General features: G+C 55.2%; 1 protein-coding gene across 3 annotated transcripts in view; it reads left to right on the top strand.

Annotated features, from left to right (window-relative positions):
• Positions 1-9,282, top strand: part of EEPD1 (endonuclease/exonuclease/phosphatase family domain containing 1) — a 165,608-nt gene extending 156,326 nt beyond the window's left edge. For all 3 annotated transcript variants that reach the window (XM_058678272.1, XM_058678273.1, XM_058678271.1), the window contains 4 exons: positions 228-362; positions 2,150-2,288; positions 6,556-6,750; positions 8,466-9,282. In XM_058678272.1, coding sequence (XP_058534255.1) covers positions 228-362; positions 2,150-2,288; positions 6,556-6,750; positions 8,466-8,665 — 669 coding nt within the window. In that variant the 3' untranslated portion in view covers positions 8,666-9,282. The remainder of the gene's footprint in view (positions 1-227; positions 363-2,149; positions 2,289-6,555; positions 6,751-8,465) is intronic.
• Positions 9,283-12,459: the final 3,177 nt, after the last annotated feature.

Genomic DNA, 12,459 nt, shown 5'->3' with positions numbered 1-12,459 from the left:
AGCTGGTCTTCCAGGGGCAGTACTTGGCCTCTGGGCAGCAGTGTCCCCACCAAGCAACCCTGGTGTGCAGTTCAGGAGGTGCAGACAGAGATAGGATGCTCACAGGGGTGTTGGTCTAAGGATAGCGCCCAGAAAACATCAAACCTGCCACTTCTGCTCTCCTCCTCTCCGTCCCGCCAGTACTGGGCTAGAACCGTGGCACTGACGCATGTCCCTCTCTACTGCAGGGAGCCGGGTACTCGGGATTCCTGTGGGACACCATGGCCGGTGTGGAGCTGAAAGATGCCACCTCGCAGGAGAGTTCACCCAGCAACGGGCACGGGAAATCCACTGGCCCCAACCCATACCTCGGGCGGTTTAAGGTAGCTGCTCTGTGTTGTCTGGGACTGTCCATTTCTTCTTTAAAGGCGTGGGATGGGGGTTGGAGCCTGAGCCATGCCTCCCATGACAGGTGTCATGTCCCAGGCAGGAGTAACAGGTAGATCCTGAGAGATTCTCAGCTTCCACATCAGAACCACTTGGGATTTTCTTAAAAGCAGGGATTCCTGGACTCCTACCCCAGACAGTATTTCTGCATTTTTCAAGTGATGTCTCAGTCCTCCTGGCCCTGGCAGAGGAAGGCCGGTGTTCGCCCATAGCCATGGCAGAGGGCTCCTTGGCTGCCTCTCATCCCAGTCTCTATTACCAGTGGGAGCCTCCTGGGCTTGGGGCCAGGGGCACCCCTGGACCCAGTGTCTCCAGGGGCACCCTCGCTGCTGGATGGAGTGCTATAGCCTTCCTTCCCCTGGATACCTTGGGAAGTGATCGTGAGCGGCAGACTGCCCAGCAGCTGGGCTGAAGGAGGGCAGGGAAGGAAAGAGCCCAAACAGGGCACTGAGTTGACAGTCACTGAACCTTCTCACCGTGGCACTTGGTTGTGAAATCCCAGGTCCAGCGAGAGTACTTCCTCACAAGCCCAGCATGACCTCGACCTGTCGGACATTTGAGATCTCTCCTTTCTCTTTGCTCCTGGGCCTGTCACCTCTTGTCCAGCAGCCTGGTTTAACTCTGTGCTGGTGGGGTAGCTGTAGGCTGCACACAGAGGCATCAGCTGTACCCAGCAGCGCGTCACATGCCTCTCCCCGTGACATGGCTGGGGTTCCGTCCACACATGTACACCTGGAATACCTCTTATATTGATGAATAAGCCAACCAGGTTTCATCCATCAACTCCTAAAAACCACGCTGGTCCTCTTTGTGTCAATTGACTGTTTTAGCTTTGGCCAAGCAGGAACCAGCTGATAATAACTGTTTTTAATGAGCTAAGGAGAAAATATTACCATATCATGAATGATTGACCCCAGATCGTCTAGAGTTGGGTCCCTAGACAGGTACTTGGCCTCTTGTACTTGGGGTCACAGCCCAAGGCAGGCAGGTGGTAGGTGGTAGGTGGTGTCCAGGGGTGGACCGGCCACTGCAGACCACATGTCCCTGGTCCACCCCCAGTACCTTCTCCCCTGCTCACAGTCACAAGGCATAGCTCTTGGCTTGCCAAGGGCTGCCCTGCAGTGAGGAGGGTGCTGTTATGAAAATGGCAGGGCAGGGTCATGCAGCCTGAACAACCAACCTGCATCTGCACACCATGGAATCTCCCCTGGCCATGCAGGCCGGGCCATGCGTCAGCTGCCCAAGTCCTGCCAGCTTCAGGTTTTGACACATTTGGAAAAGGGCCAAAGTGAGCATGGGGCTGCATAGTGGGTTCCTCAAATGAAAGAAACTTGCAAGAGAATGGGCGAGGCATGTATAAGAGTTGGGGAGAAGGCACACCCCAGCAGAGGTCGTGGCTGGTGTCCCTCGGGCTGGCCCAAGAGAAAGGCACCACAAAATTTGTTGGCAACCTGCTGCTGGAGTCATTTCCTGCTGGCATGGAAGGAGGAGGAGGTCCTTTAGACCTTCGAGATACTGCCAGATTTTCAGTCTTGAGTAGTACAGGGTGGGATGCAGGTCTCTTCCCTAAGGAGTCTAGGCAAAATCCAAGATGAAACATGTTGGGCTGGTGAGTGTCGGCCCCTGGCCAGCTGTGTGCTCAGAGCGAAGCTGTTGGTGAGTCAGTGCGAACAGCTGCAGGAACTATGAGTCCCTGAGTCTTGCTCTGTTTCCTGCTGCCCAGGTGGGGAGTAATGACTTGACCCTCGTTAACCTTCACCTGGGAGCCCTGACCAGCCCAGCCGGCGAGAATCCCACCCGGAGTCAGAGCGATGGCCACCGGTCAGCGAACTTCACTCAGATGCTTCAGGAGGCCCTGAGAGGTAAAGGGGCTGTCTGTGCTGACCTGGGCCACACCATGGCAGGGTGCTGAGGTTACTCTGGTGTCAGCAGTGTGAGAGTCGCGGGGACGGGGCCTGTATTGGCCCTTGCATGGCACGCAGCCTGTCTGAAACTGCTCAGTCACGGCTTTGTCTCAGTGGACTTAGCACAGGGGGTCCTGGGCAGCAGCTTCATGGCTTCCTAGCATCTTTTGAATGGAGAGGATCATGGGAAAAGACATGCGTGCTGACACCCTTCCCCTGTGGATAGCTCACCTTGCCCCCAAGTACTGCCTGCAGATCTCCGGTGCTCTCCTTGTAAGAGAGGCTGTGATGAGGGATTACTGGCAAATCAGCCTGTCTTCCTGGTGGGATACCCCTAGGAGCTTCAGCTCCTTCCTGGAGGACCTCAGAGAGGTTACTGGACTGTCCACACCACTCTGCTGGGATACCTGGCGGCTCTCAGCTCCCAGGAAACTACCAGGCATGGAGTGGGTTCTGAGGGTGCCCAACCTGACCCTAAAAGACCAGGAGACCAACAGGTGTTTCACAGTGACTAACGATGGCACTGCTTGGAGTGTGCGTATCCCATGCTGGAGGGCCTGATTCGAGTCCCAGCTATTCCCTTCCAATCTGGCTTCCTGCTCGTGTGGATCCTGGGTGGGGAGACGTGCTCAAGGACCCGGTCTACTTGCCTACATCCACCTCACCCCCCATGGCGCCCACAGCCCCTGCTCCATCCATCTCTAACAGTTTGTCTCCCCGAGTGAGCTCATGCCAGCGTCGTAATCTTGGGCTCGGCTTATTTCAGCCAGTGTCATGTCTTCAAGCTCAATCCCATCACATGCATCACAAGCCCCTCTCATCTCATGTGGAGACCAGGAGGGCTCCCCTGACTGGAGGGGCCATGATGTGTTTATCTGTTCACCTGTTGAGGATGCCTGAGGAATGGGGCTGTACAGGCAGTGATATGAGCTAGGACATGGGGAATCCTCGGGCTGGGAGCCAGAAAGGCTGGCTAAGCCACACTTGTCGTGTAATAAGCAGCCAGTGGGTGGGAGTGTGTACCTGTGGTTCATCTCCTGCCTGTCACGAGGCATATCAGGGGACATGTTTGCTGTGCTCAAACTCAGATGGAAGCAAATAGACACAGATGCCAGTCCATAGCCCGTGTGACAGCCTGAGGCAGTCACCACAGTGGCTTCTCTGCTTTCCTTCCCTGGGACCCAGGGAGTGGCCAGGCTTTCCTTGGAAAACCTCGGCCAGGTCCTTGCTCTAGGTTGCCCAGGACCTATCGACCCATAGCCCAGCTCAGCCTTGACATGTCCAGTCAGGGATGGTGACAACATTCCCTGTGTTCCCCAATTAATTGTTAACTGATGACAGGGCAGACCCAAGGGATCAGGAAGTACCCCTGTCGCCACCCAGGCACCACAAGGGTACACAGATTAGAAGCAGGGTTTGGCTCAAAGACAGAGCTTTCGCACTCCAGGCTCCTGGTACTGCAAACAGAATCGATTGGATTTGCCAGCCTTGGGCCTTCCTGCCTGCCAAGAGTGCATGTCCAGGTGCCCGTCCCCAGTCGAATATTCTTTCGCACCCAAGGGGGAGGGCCTCGCTGTGACTCAGCAGAATTTGTAATGACAAGTGACATCTGGTGGGATTGTCCTGCTGCAGGTACTGGTCCACTGGCATTTTCTGCCTCTGGGGACCGAATGCCCCATTCTCCTCCCACTGCTGGAAATGAAGTGAGCCCACCGCTGGCCAGTAGACTTTCTGTAAAAATCTGGCTCTTGTGCACCTGTGACTCCTCGGGCCCGAGAATGACCTTGAGTCCATAGGAGGTATAACTGAGAGAATTGGTCTTGGAGGAGACCTGCGTGTGTCCAGCCTTGCTTCCACTGCTGAGGCTGCATGGAGCTGGACTCCCTAAAACTCAATGCCAGTGTTGCTCCTGGCTTAAGAATTCTCCCTCTGGACTCAGATGGCGGGAGGCCTACGTCCCAATGAAAACCTCCCTCCTCGGTCTTTCTCAGCCTTCAGTTTACTTTGATGACCACAGAATGCATCATCAGCACTCACTGCTCACATGTTTGTTCAGACTCTTGTGTGTTTCCAGGAACAGGTCCATGCTCCTTTTGGAGAACATGGGTTTCAGGGCTGGTTCCAAGACCTGACCCTCGGGGGCTGCCTCGGCTTCCTACCTGCACAGAGGAGCTGGTGGCCACACATGCTTGCAGGCAGGCGTGTCAGTTAAAAGACAACTGTCGAGGGAGTGGGCATGGTGCCCCACAGTGCTGACCATACATGAGCTGTGATCATTCAGTTCTTCACAAGTCGGCCTCCTGCTCACAGGCCCTCCATCCTCACACTAACTGCAGTGCGCATGCGCCCCCTGCTGGTGGCTCCTCCCCTGCTGGCTGATGTGACTGAAGCAAAGACCAAAGGGGTGGCTTGGGTGCATTTCTGATCTCATTTGCAAACTGCCTTCCTTCCTCATAAGGCATCACAGGACTTCCCAAAGGGAACCTGAGGCGCGAGGGCTCAGAGTCTGTAGGATCCATGGCCCAGGGTAGGGGAGTGTGTATCTCCATTTTCCTTTGAGAATTCTCATTTGACTTGGAAACTGCCCTCTTTGTCACTGCCCCCTCTTCTTGCCGGTTGGTCAGATTGTGGGAGGAATGTTTACAACTTTTTCCAGAAAAAGCCTTTCTGCTCTGGCCCCAAAATCCCTCCAAAGTCCCTACTTCTCGAATAATGTACTTCTGCTGAGGGGCCCCCGGCTGAAGATTCACAATGCAGCTCCACTCAGGGCACGCTGTGGGGCAGGGGCCAGCACTGCCTGTGAGATGCCACGCTCCAGCGCTCCCCATGGCTCCGCTTGTCCCGACCCCAGAACAAATGGGCTGGTTGCCATCTTTTGTGGGCCCCAAGACCTGCCCAGGGTCGCCGGGACAGAAAGTGAGAAGCACCCAAACCAGCAGCTGGCCTCTTACAGGATTGGAGCCAGATGCCCCTGTCCCAGCCAGCAGGGTCCTTGCCGTTCCCAGAGCCCCTCTGTGGGCCCCCCTCGGTCCTGGTTGGTTGAGGTCGAGGATGTGAGAGGACATTCTCGGTGTAGAGACGAAGGTGGCACTGCTCGTGAGAGAAGATGACGTCAGCTTGTTAACACTGGAGGAGGAACAAGGTGAAACTTAACCTGGGAGGAGAGTGAAGAAAGCTGGCTGGTTCCAGAACTCCTGAAGTGTGCTGACAGTAACCAGCTATGCGCTGTAATAGGAGAAAACAGATCTACTGACAGTGAAAATGTTAAAAATAAAATAAATAAAACGCTTGGAAATGTGGTGCACCAAGAATGGCCTGCAATGGCCAGCAGTGGCACTGTTAAATAACCTTAATATTAATCTAATTTTTAAAAAGGATTTCATTTTTCATTTGACAAGCAGAGCTATGGAGAGAGAAGGAGAGACAAAGAGAGGGGTCTTTGGTCCACTGGTTCACTCTCCAAATGGCCACAATGGCCAGAGCTGGGCTGGCCGAAAATTGGGAGCCAGGAGCTTCTTCCAGGTTTCCCATGTGCATGCTGGGGCCCAAGGACTTGAGCTGTTGATTCTCTACTGCTTTTCCAGCCCATAAGCAAGGAGCTGAACAGGATATGGAGGAGCCAGGGGTGTAGCTGGCACCCATATGGGATGCCAGTGCCACAGACAGGCTTAGTTTGCTGTGCCGTAGCACCAGCCCCATTACCTAATTTTTAGAAAGGCAAATCTCATTGCAAAAAATCAAAGTGAATTTACTTTTAAAATAAAATTTAATAAAAAATTAAAACTCACAATTCAAATTTCAGTATCATGAGCATATATAACATTTGTGGTGAAAGAATATGAAAGCATAGCATGATTGTAGTTCACACATAGGTCTGGAGGGTAGGACAAAGCTCAGGATGATACATGTCAGTTTCTAAGTGACAAGATGGTTGTCACAGTCCAGGCGAGGAAGAAAGGTTTACATCCCAGGAGCTGACAGGGCTGCTTTCTGTCCAACCCCACCACACTCCCCATTGCCAAGTGCGCGAGTCACCTGCTCTTCAAGAGGAAGCAGCTGCACATGAAATTTAGAAAGCAGTTGGGAGTAGGAGAACCGTGCCACAGTCCTGATGCAGAAGCAGATTGGGGCATCATAATCCCATTTTGGGGGTGCTGAGGGCTAGGCCGGGTTCACCTCTCACCAGCCCTTCAATCCTCACTGGTCCTCATCTTGTCACTTGCAGGGGAAAAGGACATGATTATTCTAGGGGATTTCGGCCAGGGGCCAGAGAGCGGTGACTACGACGTGCTGCGGAGGGAGAAGTTCTACCCGCTGGTGCCCACGCACACCTTCACCAACATCAGCACCAAGAACCCACAGGGCTCAAGGTCGCTGGACAATATCTGGATCAGCAAAAGCCTGAAGAAGGTGTTCACAGGTAAGGCAGAGCTCTAGCATCTTCCTTCCAAGTGGGCTGGGAGAAGGTTATACGTGGTAGTGGTGGCGTCACCAAGGGCCCCTCGTTTACAGTAGGAGCAAGCCTGGTGTGTCCTGGATGGGCCTGATTCTAGGTCAGGTCGGGGAGGAGCTGTCCCCACCTGACTCAGGGGTGAGTTGATAACTTTATCCTAACTTTAGGAACACTGAGACAGCAGGCTTACACCCTGCTGTCAGGAGTAGTGTTGCAGGGCAAGGGGTGTGTGTGTGTGTGTGTGTGTGTGTGTGTTGGATCAAGTGTGGTGTTATGGAGTGAGGCATGGGAGTGAGTCAGGGATTGTGTTGTGGGGCAAAGTGTTTGTTTTGGGGGTTGGTGTGATGTTGTGAGATGAGATGTGTGCGTGTTCAGGGTCCAGTGTGATGTTGCGGGGTGAGGTGTGTGTGTCAGGTCAGGTATGGTATTGCGAGGTGAGGCGTGTATCAGGGTCATGTGTGGAGTTGTAGGGTGAGGTGTGTGTATGTTGGGGGTCAGGCGTAGTGTTGCAAGGTGAGGTGTGTTGCAGGGGTCAGTGTGTGCTTCAGGGATTGGTGTGTTGTGGGGAGAGACGTGCATGTATGGGTGTCAGGTGTGGCGTTATGTGGGCAGGCATGTGTCCAGGGTCAGGTATGATGTTTCAGTGAGAGGTGTGGGTGTGCCAGGGATCAGGTGCCATGTTGCAGGCCAGACCTGACAGGCTGAACCCAAGGTGGCCCAGTGGGATGGCCTGCCCATGGGTAATCAGTGCTCTGAAAAGCACGGTCTCAAGCAGCCACGTGGAAGTCACAGCTTCCTGGCTGGAAGCCTTAGCAAGTCTCAGTGCAAGGCTGCTACCAAGGGAGACATCCAACATTGAGACGCACTGGATCCTGGGTCCCAGTGAGAGAGCTGCCCCTACAGGCCCAGCCCGGAGCCTCGGGGCTTGAGTTTCTAGTCTGGGTGTCCTCAGCAACCTCCCCTATGGCTAGAGTCAGAGGACAAAACATGGCCATCTCCAGCGGGCCAGCTGGGGTGGGGGACGACGGGGCGGAGCAAGGAGACCGTGTCCTCGAAGACACCTGCCTTTCCAGGGAGAACTGGGGGAGCCTGGAGCTGGAGGGCTCTTCATTCAGCTGCTGCCTGGGCAATTGCAGACCCTGGGGTACAGCAAAGATGGTCCCATCCTGGGACTGTCACCCTGTGGGACCAGAGCCCAGCCTCGGCAGGGATGGGTGACTGCCTGGCCTAGGGAAGGGGGGTGCCACAGCAGAGCTTCTGAAGCCTCCCACCACCCGCTGCCTAGGATGCTCACCATCTTTCTGCCTTTCCTTTCTCCTGTTTGGCTTTTCCAGAAAAAGGGCATTTATTTTTATTCTTTCCTCCCTCCAAGTGGGCTTCTCTTTTCAGATTAGGACCTTTGCTTTGGGCATTATCATTACGGGGCCACCATCCCTCTGCCAATTATTCCTTCTTGCCCGTTGGGGTACTTAGGGCATTAGGCGTGAACAGAAGCCCTGCACTTAGGTGGGCACAGAGGGGTCAGCCTGACCACAGGAGACCTCCCAGCTCTGTCAGCGTTCTGGTAGACAAACGCTCCTGTATGTGGGAAGGCATGCAGGCCCAGCCCCCTGTGGCTGCCTGACTTGGACCCTCCATGCACCTGCCAGCCCTCACGGTTCCCTGTCTTCCCTGCCCCCCAGGTCACTGGGCCGTGGTGAGAGAGGGGCTCACAAACCCGTGGATTCCCGATAACTGGTCATGGGGTGGCGTGGCTTCTGAACACTGCCCTGTGCTGGCTGAATTTTACATGGAGAAGGACTGGAGCAAGAAGGAAGGTGCTCGGAATGGCAACGGGGTCACCTTGGAGCGCAGTGAAGCCAGCAGCAAGCACGAGCGGTGAGGACGCCACCAGCGCACGCCAGCGTGCAGTTTGTGGGCTCTCTGGCTGGAGCCGCCTTGGGCAGTGAAGATCCCTGGCGGCTGCCACCTTTTCATCTTCATCCAGAGAACATCCACGACCCTCCTGAGGGGCTTTATGGACCCCTGCAGGAGTGGGGGACGTGAACAGAAGCCCTGCAGGGACCCAAACTTAGTGGCGGGAGCTGGCACCTTGCTGAGGCTGAGCTGTGCGCCTCTGGCCACCACTGACTTCACTGCAATGGAGCACTCTACCAGATACTTCGGGGATTTCAAGTTCGGTTTTTGCAAAAATAAATATGTTAATGTGTCTGGCTGCCGCGAGGCTGCAAGATGGGTTTCTCCATGCTGTGTGTGTCTGCGGTTGCTGCTCTCTGAGCCTGCTTGGACAGGGCTTGGCCCCTTGCAGCCCTTGCTTTGTGTCCCTGCCCAGGTGCCCCGACAGCCGTCCACCCGCCTGGACTGGCTGGTGCCCTCCTGGCCCCTGCCGCAGGCCCGCCACCCCGGCATCTGCGTGGTTTGGAGGCAGGTCTGTGTTTCTGAGCACTTAGTGCAGGATGAGAATTCTACCCAAGGCCTGGTTTCCTCCCTGTCCCTGTGTCCCCGTGTCCCCATCCCCACCGGTCAATGGAGTCCTCACCCAGTGCCCCGTTAGTTGAGTCTGCGTGGCAACTCCAGGGGGAATAAACATGAATAAAACCATGCCTGTACTGAACACACGGAGACCATGCTCCCTTGTCGTTCTTCTCGGGTCCAAGCACAGGCCCATCACTGCTTAACAGTGGGAAAATGACCTCACTATATGCAAGGGGGTAGGGTGGGGGTCTTAGGCAGACATACCATCTTCTAAAGGGCCAAGGGACACCCTGCTCCCCTCTCTGCCCCCCACCCTGGAAGGCTGATGTACAGCTGGGCACAGGAGGCTAGACCCTGAAGTGTCAAGGACTTTGTTTGTGGCTGGGGAGCTGAGGGGACTGGGGGGACTAGGGTGGAGCGAGGCTGTAGGAGGAAGCAGGAAGCTGCTGACTGAGCTTGAGCCAGGCTGGTTTCTCCCACAGACACGTTGTCATTCATCCGCAGAAACACCAGCATCCTAATGAGCCCATTTCACAGCTGGAGAGACTGAGGCATGGAGCTTAACAACTCTGCAAGGACAGACACCAGAACGTAAGTAGATGGGACCCATACTTGGGTTTCTGGACCTGCAGCCTGTGCCCATGAATCGTGCCTACAGGACACCCAGTGCCTCCAGCAGCTGGCTTCCCCAAGGGATGCCTCGTGGCTATACAGGCAAAAATTGTGGGATATTAGCCAGACAGAGCTGAGGGGTCAGAAATACAGACATGCGCATGTGTGTATACTCAGGACCCCCACAGCAATCTGCACTCATGTCTATACTGCCTGAGCCCCCACCTGGTTTCACCGGGTTCCCTGAGAGCAAGCGTAGTGTTGAGAACAGTGCCCAGGACCCAGGCAGCCTGGAGGAAAGAATCCTTCGTGTCCCGATGAGGAGCAGACCCTGTGCTCCCCAGGCAGCTAGCGAGGTGGTATCCCTGCCAGCCGGCCAAGGGATACCACCTCCTGGCCAAGGGACACCTGCAAGGCCCAGCCTTATACCCTTGGCTCTCTGCGTGTTGGGATCAGGGGACAATGGTTGGGCTAGCAGCCCTCACCAACAGCCTAGAAGGTTCCTGAGAAGCTGGGCCAGGCATGCCTGCCTCACTCTGGGAAGATGGGCAAGAAGAGGGCTGCCCTCAGGGAGACACAGGGCATCATGGATAGTGTCAGGACGAGGGTGTGACATGACCCGGCCTGCAGGGACAGGCAGCTTGTCATGGGCAGAGGCCATGCTGTTAAGGAATATTTCTTGGTGTGTTCTCCAGACAGTGCAGCGAGGACCAGCGTCTTAGCACCTGGGCTGCCAGGGCTCCAGCACCAAGAGCTGGCTGCCTGCAGGGGTTAACTGGAGGGCTGGGAGGTACACAGAATGGGTGCGTTTGCAGATTGTGCACTTTTAAGGCCGGGTCATGGGAACCGAGGGACTCAGTGCATTTTGCTTTCATGTGTGTTTGAAATGGTCTGGGATCACAATGAATTAGATGCATAAAGAATCAAAGGCCCAGGGCATACACAAAAAAACAATGGGACATTTCTGTTTCTTGATAGAACAAATAAATACTACATTTCCTCCTCGACCCTGCATGCTAAGTTCTCACAGCAGAGGGCAAGACATGGAGGAGATTAGCCGCCGTCATGCTTTTCCGTTATGCCACTCCCTGGAGTGAAACTGTGCTAGGAAAAGTCCCTGAAGGTGTCAAACGCTTCCTTCTAGAATGGGAGAATTAAGAACTGTGTTTGGAGTGAAAAGACCCAGCAAGGAGAGAAGGAAGGGCTGTGCCAAAGCCTTAACTTGGGTTTTGTTCGTGAGTCACAGTTGTGTGGCCATGAGGCTGGCTCTAGGGGTGGCGCCGGGCAACAGGGAGCAGCAAGGCCTCTGCCTTACAGGGTCACGGCAGGACTCCAGCTCCACGTGGGCCCGCCCATGAACCTGTTAACCAGCGGCGAGGGCCATCCTCCTGTCATCTGTAAGCTCCTCTTGGGAAGCCCTGGGAGAGGGGTGGCCAGCAGGCTGGAAGCTTCTTGACATTTAGGGGTTCTAGCAGGCAGCGACTGGCAGACACCTCGGTGGCACCAAGAGCTCAGCCCTGTTCAAAACCCTTCTGGAACTGGCTGTTGGTGTAACTCGACACCCTCCCCCCCATAAGCAGTTTGCTCATCTGAAATCTGAATGTGCCTTATATATAATATAATGGACCTTGTATAATACTACCTTACAGCATTGTGGCAAAGTAGGAAGGCAATGCATTTTGCACAAACGCGCTGTCTCCTTCCTCCGTGGTGGCCAAGCCTCTTTAGGGAGGACAGGAGCCCAAGGAGGGCTGAAGGGCTGTGAGTGTTCCCACCCCCCCCATGCCGGGACCATTGGTTGGCCTCGAGAAGGGCTGCTCTGCTCTGAGGAGGAGCCACTGCCCTGGGCCACCCTGTGAAGTTGTCTGTTACTCAGAGCAAAGCAGCACCCAGTTCTGGAAAGGGTCGCTGGGCTGTCCCCAGCTCAGCATAAGGAGGCTCAGCAGTGTGGACCAGTGCCATGCAGATCGGAGTAAGTGCAGTTGCCAGGGCCCAGTCCAAGACGAGATGTGGGGAGTGAAGCCTCCATGGAAAGTCAGGCCAGAGGGGCTTTATTGCAGGAGTTTGCCAGGTGGGGAGAGGCCACCAATGAGGGCAAGGGTGACCCTGAAACTCCATGACAGGCTGCACCTGCGGACTTGGGTTTGCTGTCTGCTTAGCAAATCACATTCCTGCAGTAACCATTGTGGTGAGTGATTCCACACAAGGACTGTTATGGGGGAAGGGGGAGGTCAAGGATGCACATTTATTGTGATGGTGCAGTTGATGGGGACCTGTAACTAAGACAAGGAAGACTGTGACCTTGACCACAGGTGGGCGGAGCTAATGCAAATGGAGCCAGCCAGGGAGCATTTCTGGGATAGTCCCGTGCAGCCTGGGACAGCGGGGACCAGCTGGGAAAGCCTAGATGAGGGAGGCGATGCAGGAGACGCAAGGCACGGCTGGCTTATGCTGCTCCCCAGGGTTGTCTCCAGTTCTGCCCTCTGTCTCTCCAGGGGCAGGATGGAGAGGAGCACATTCCTTTTCTCTGTGTGCGTGGGAGGCCAGGTCTGACTGGAAATGGTGAAAATTTGGGGGGGGGGAGGGGAG

Source organism: Ochotona princeps, chromosome 20, assembly GCF_030435755.1.
Source record: "Ochotona princeps isolate mOchPri1 chromosome 20, mOchPri1.hap1, whole genome shotgun sequence".
Lineage (NCBI taxonomy): Eukaryota > Metazoa > Chordata > Mammalia > Lagomorpha > Ochotonidae > Ochotona > Ochotona princeps.
The sequence above is the reverse complement of the archived record's forward strand: the minus strand, read 5'-3'. Positions and strand labels throughout refer to the sequence as shown.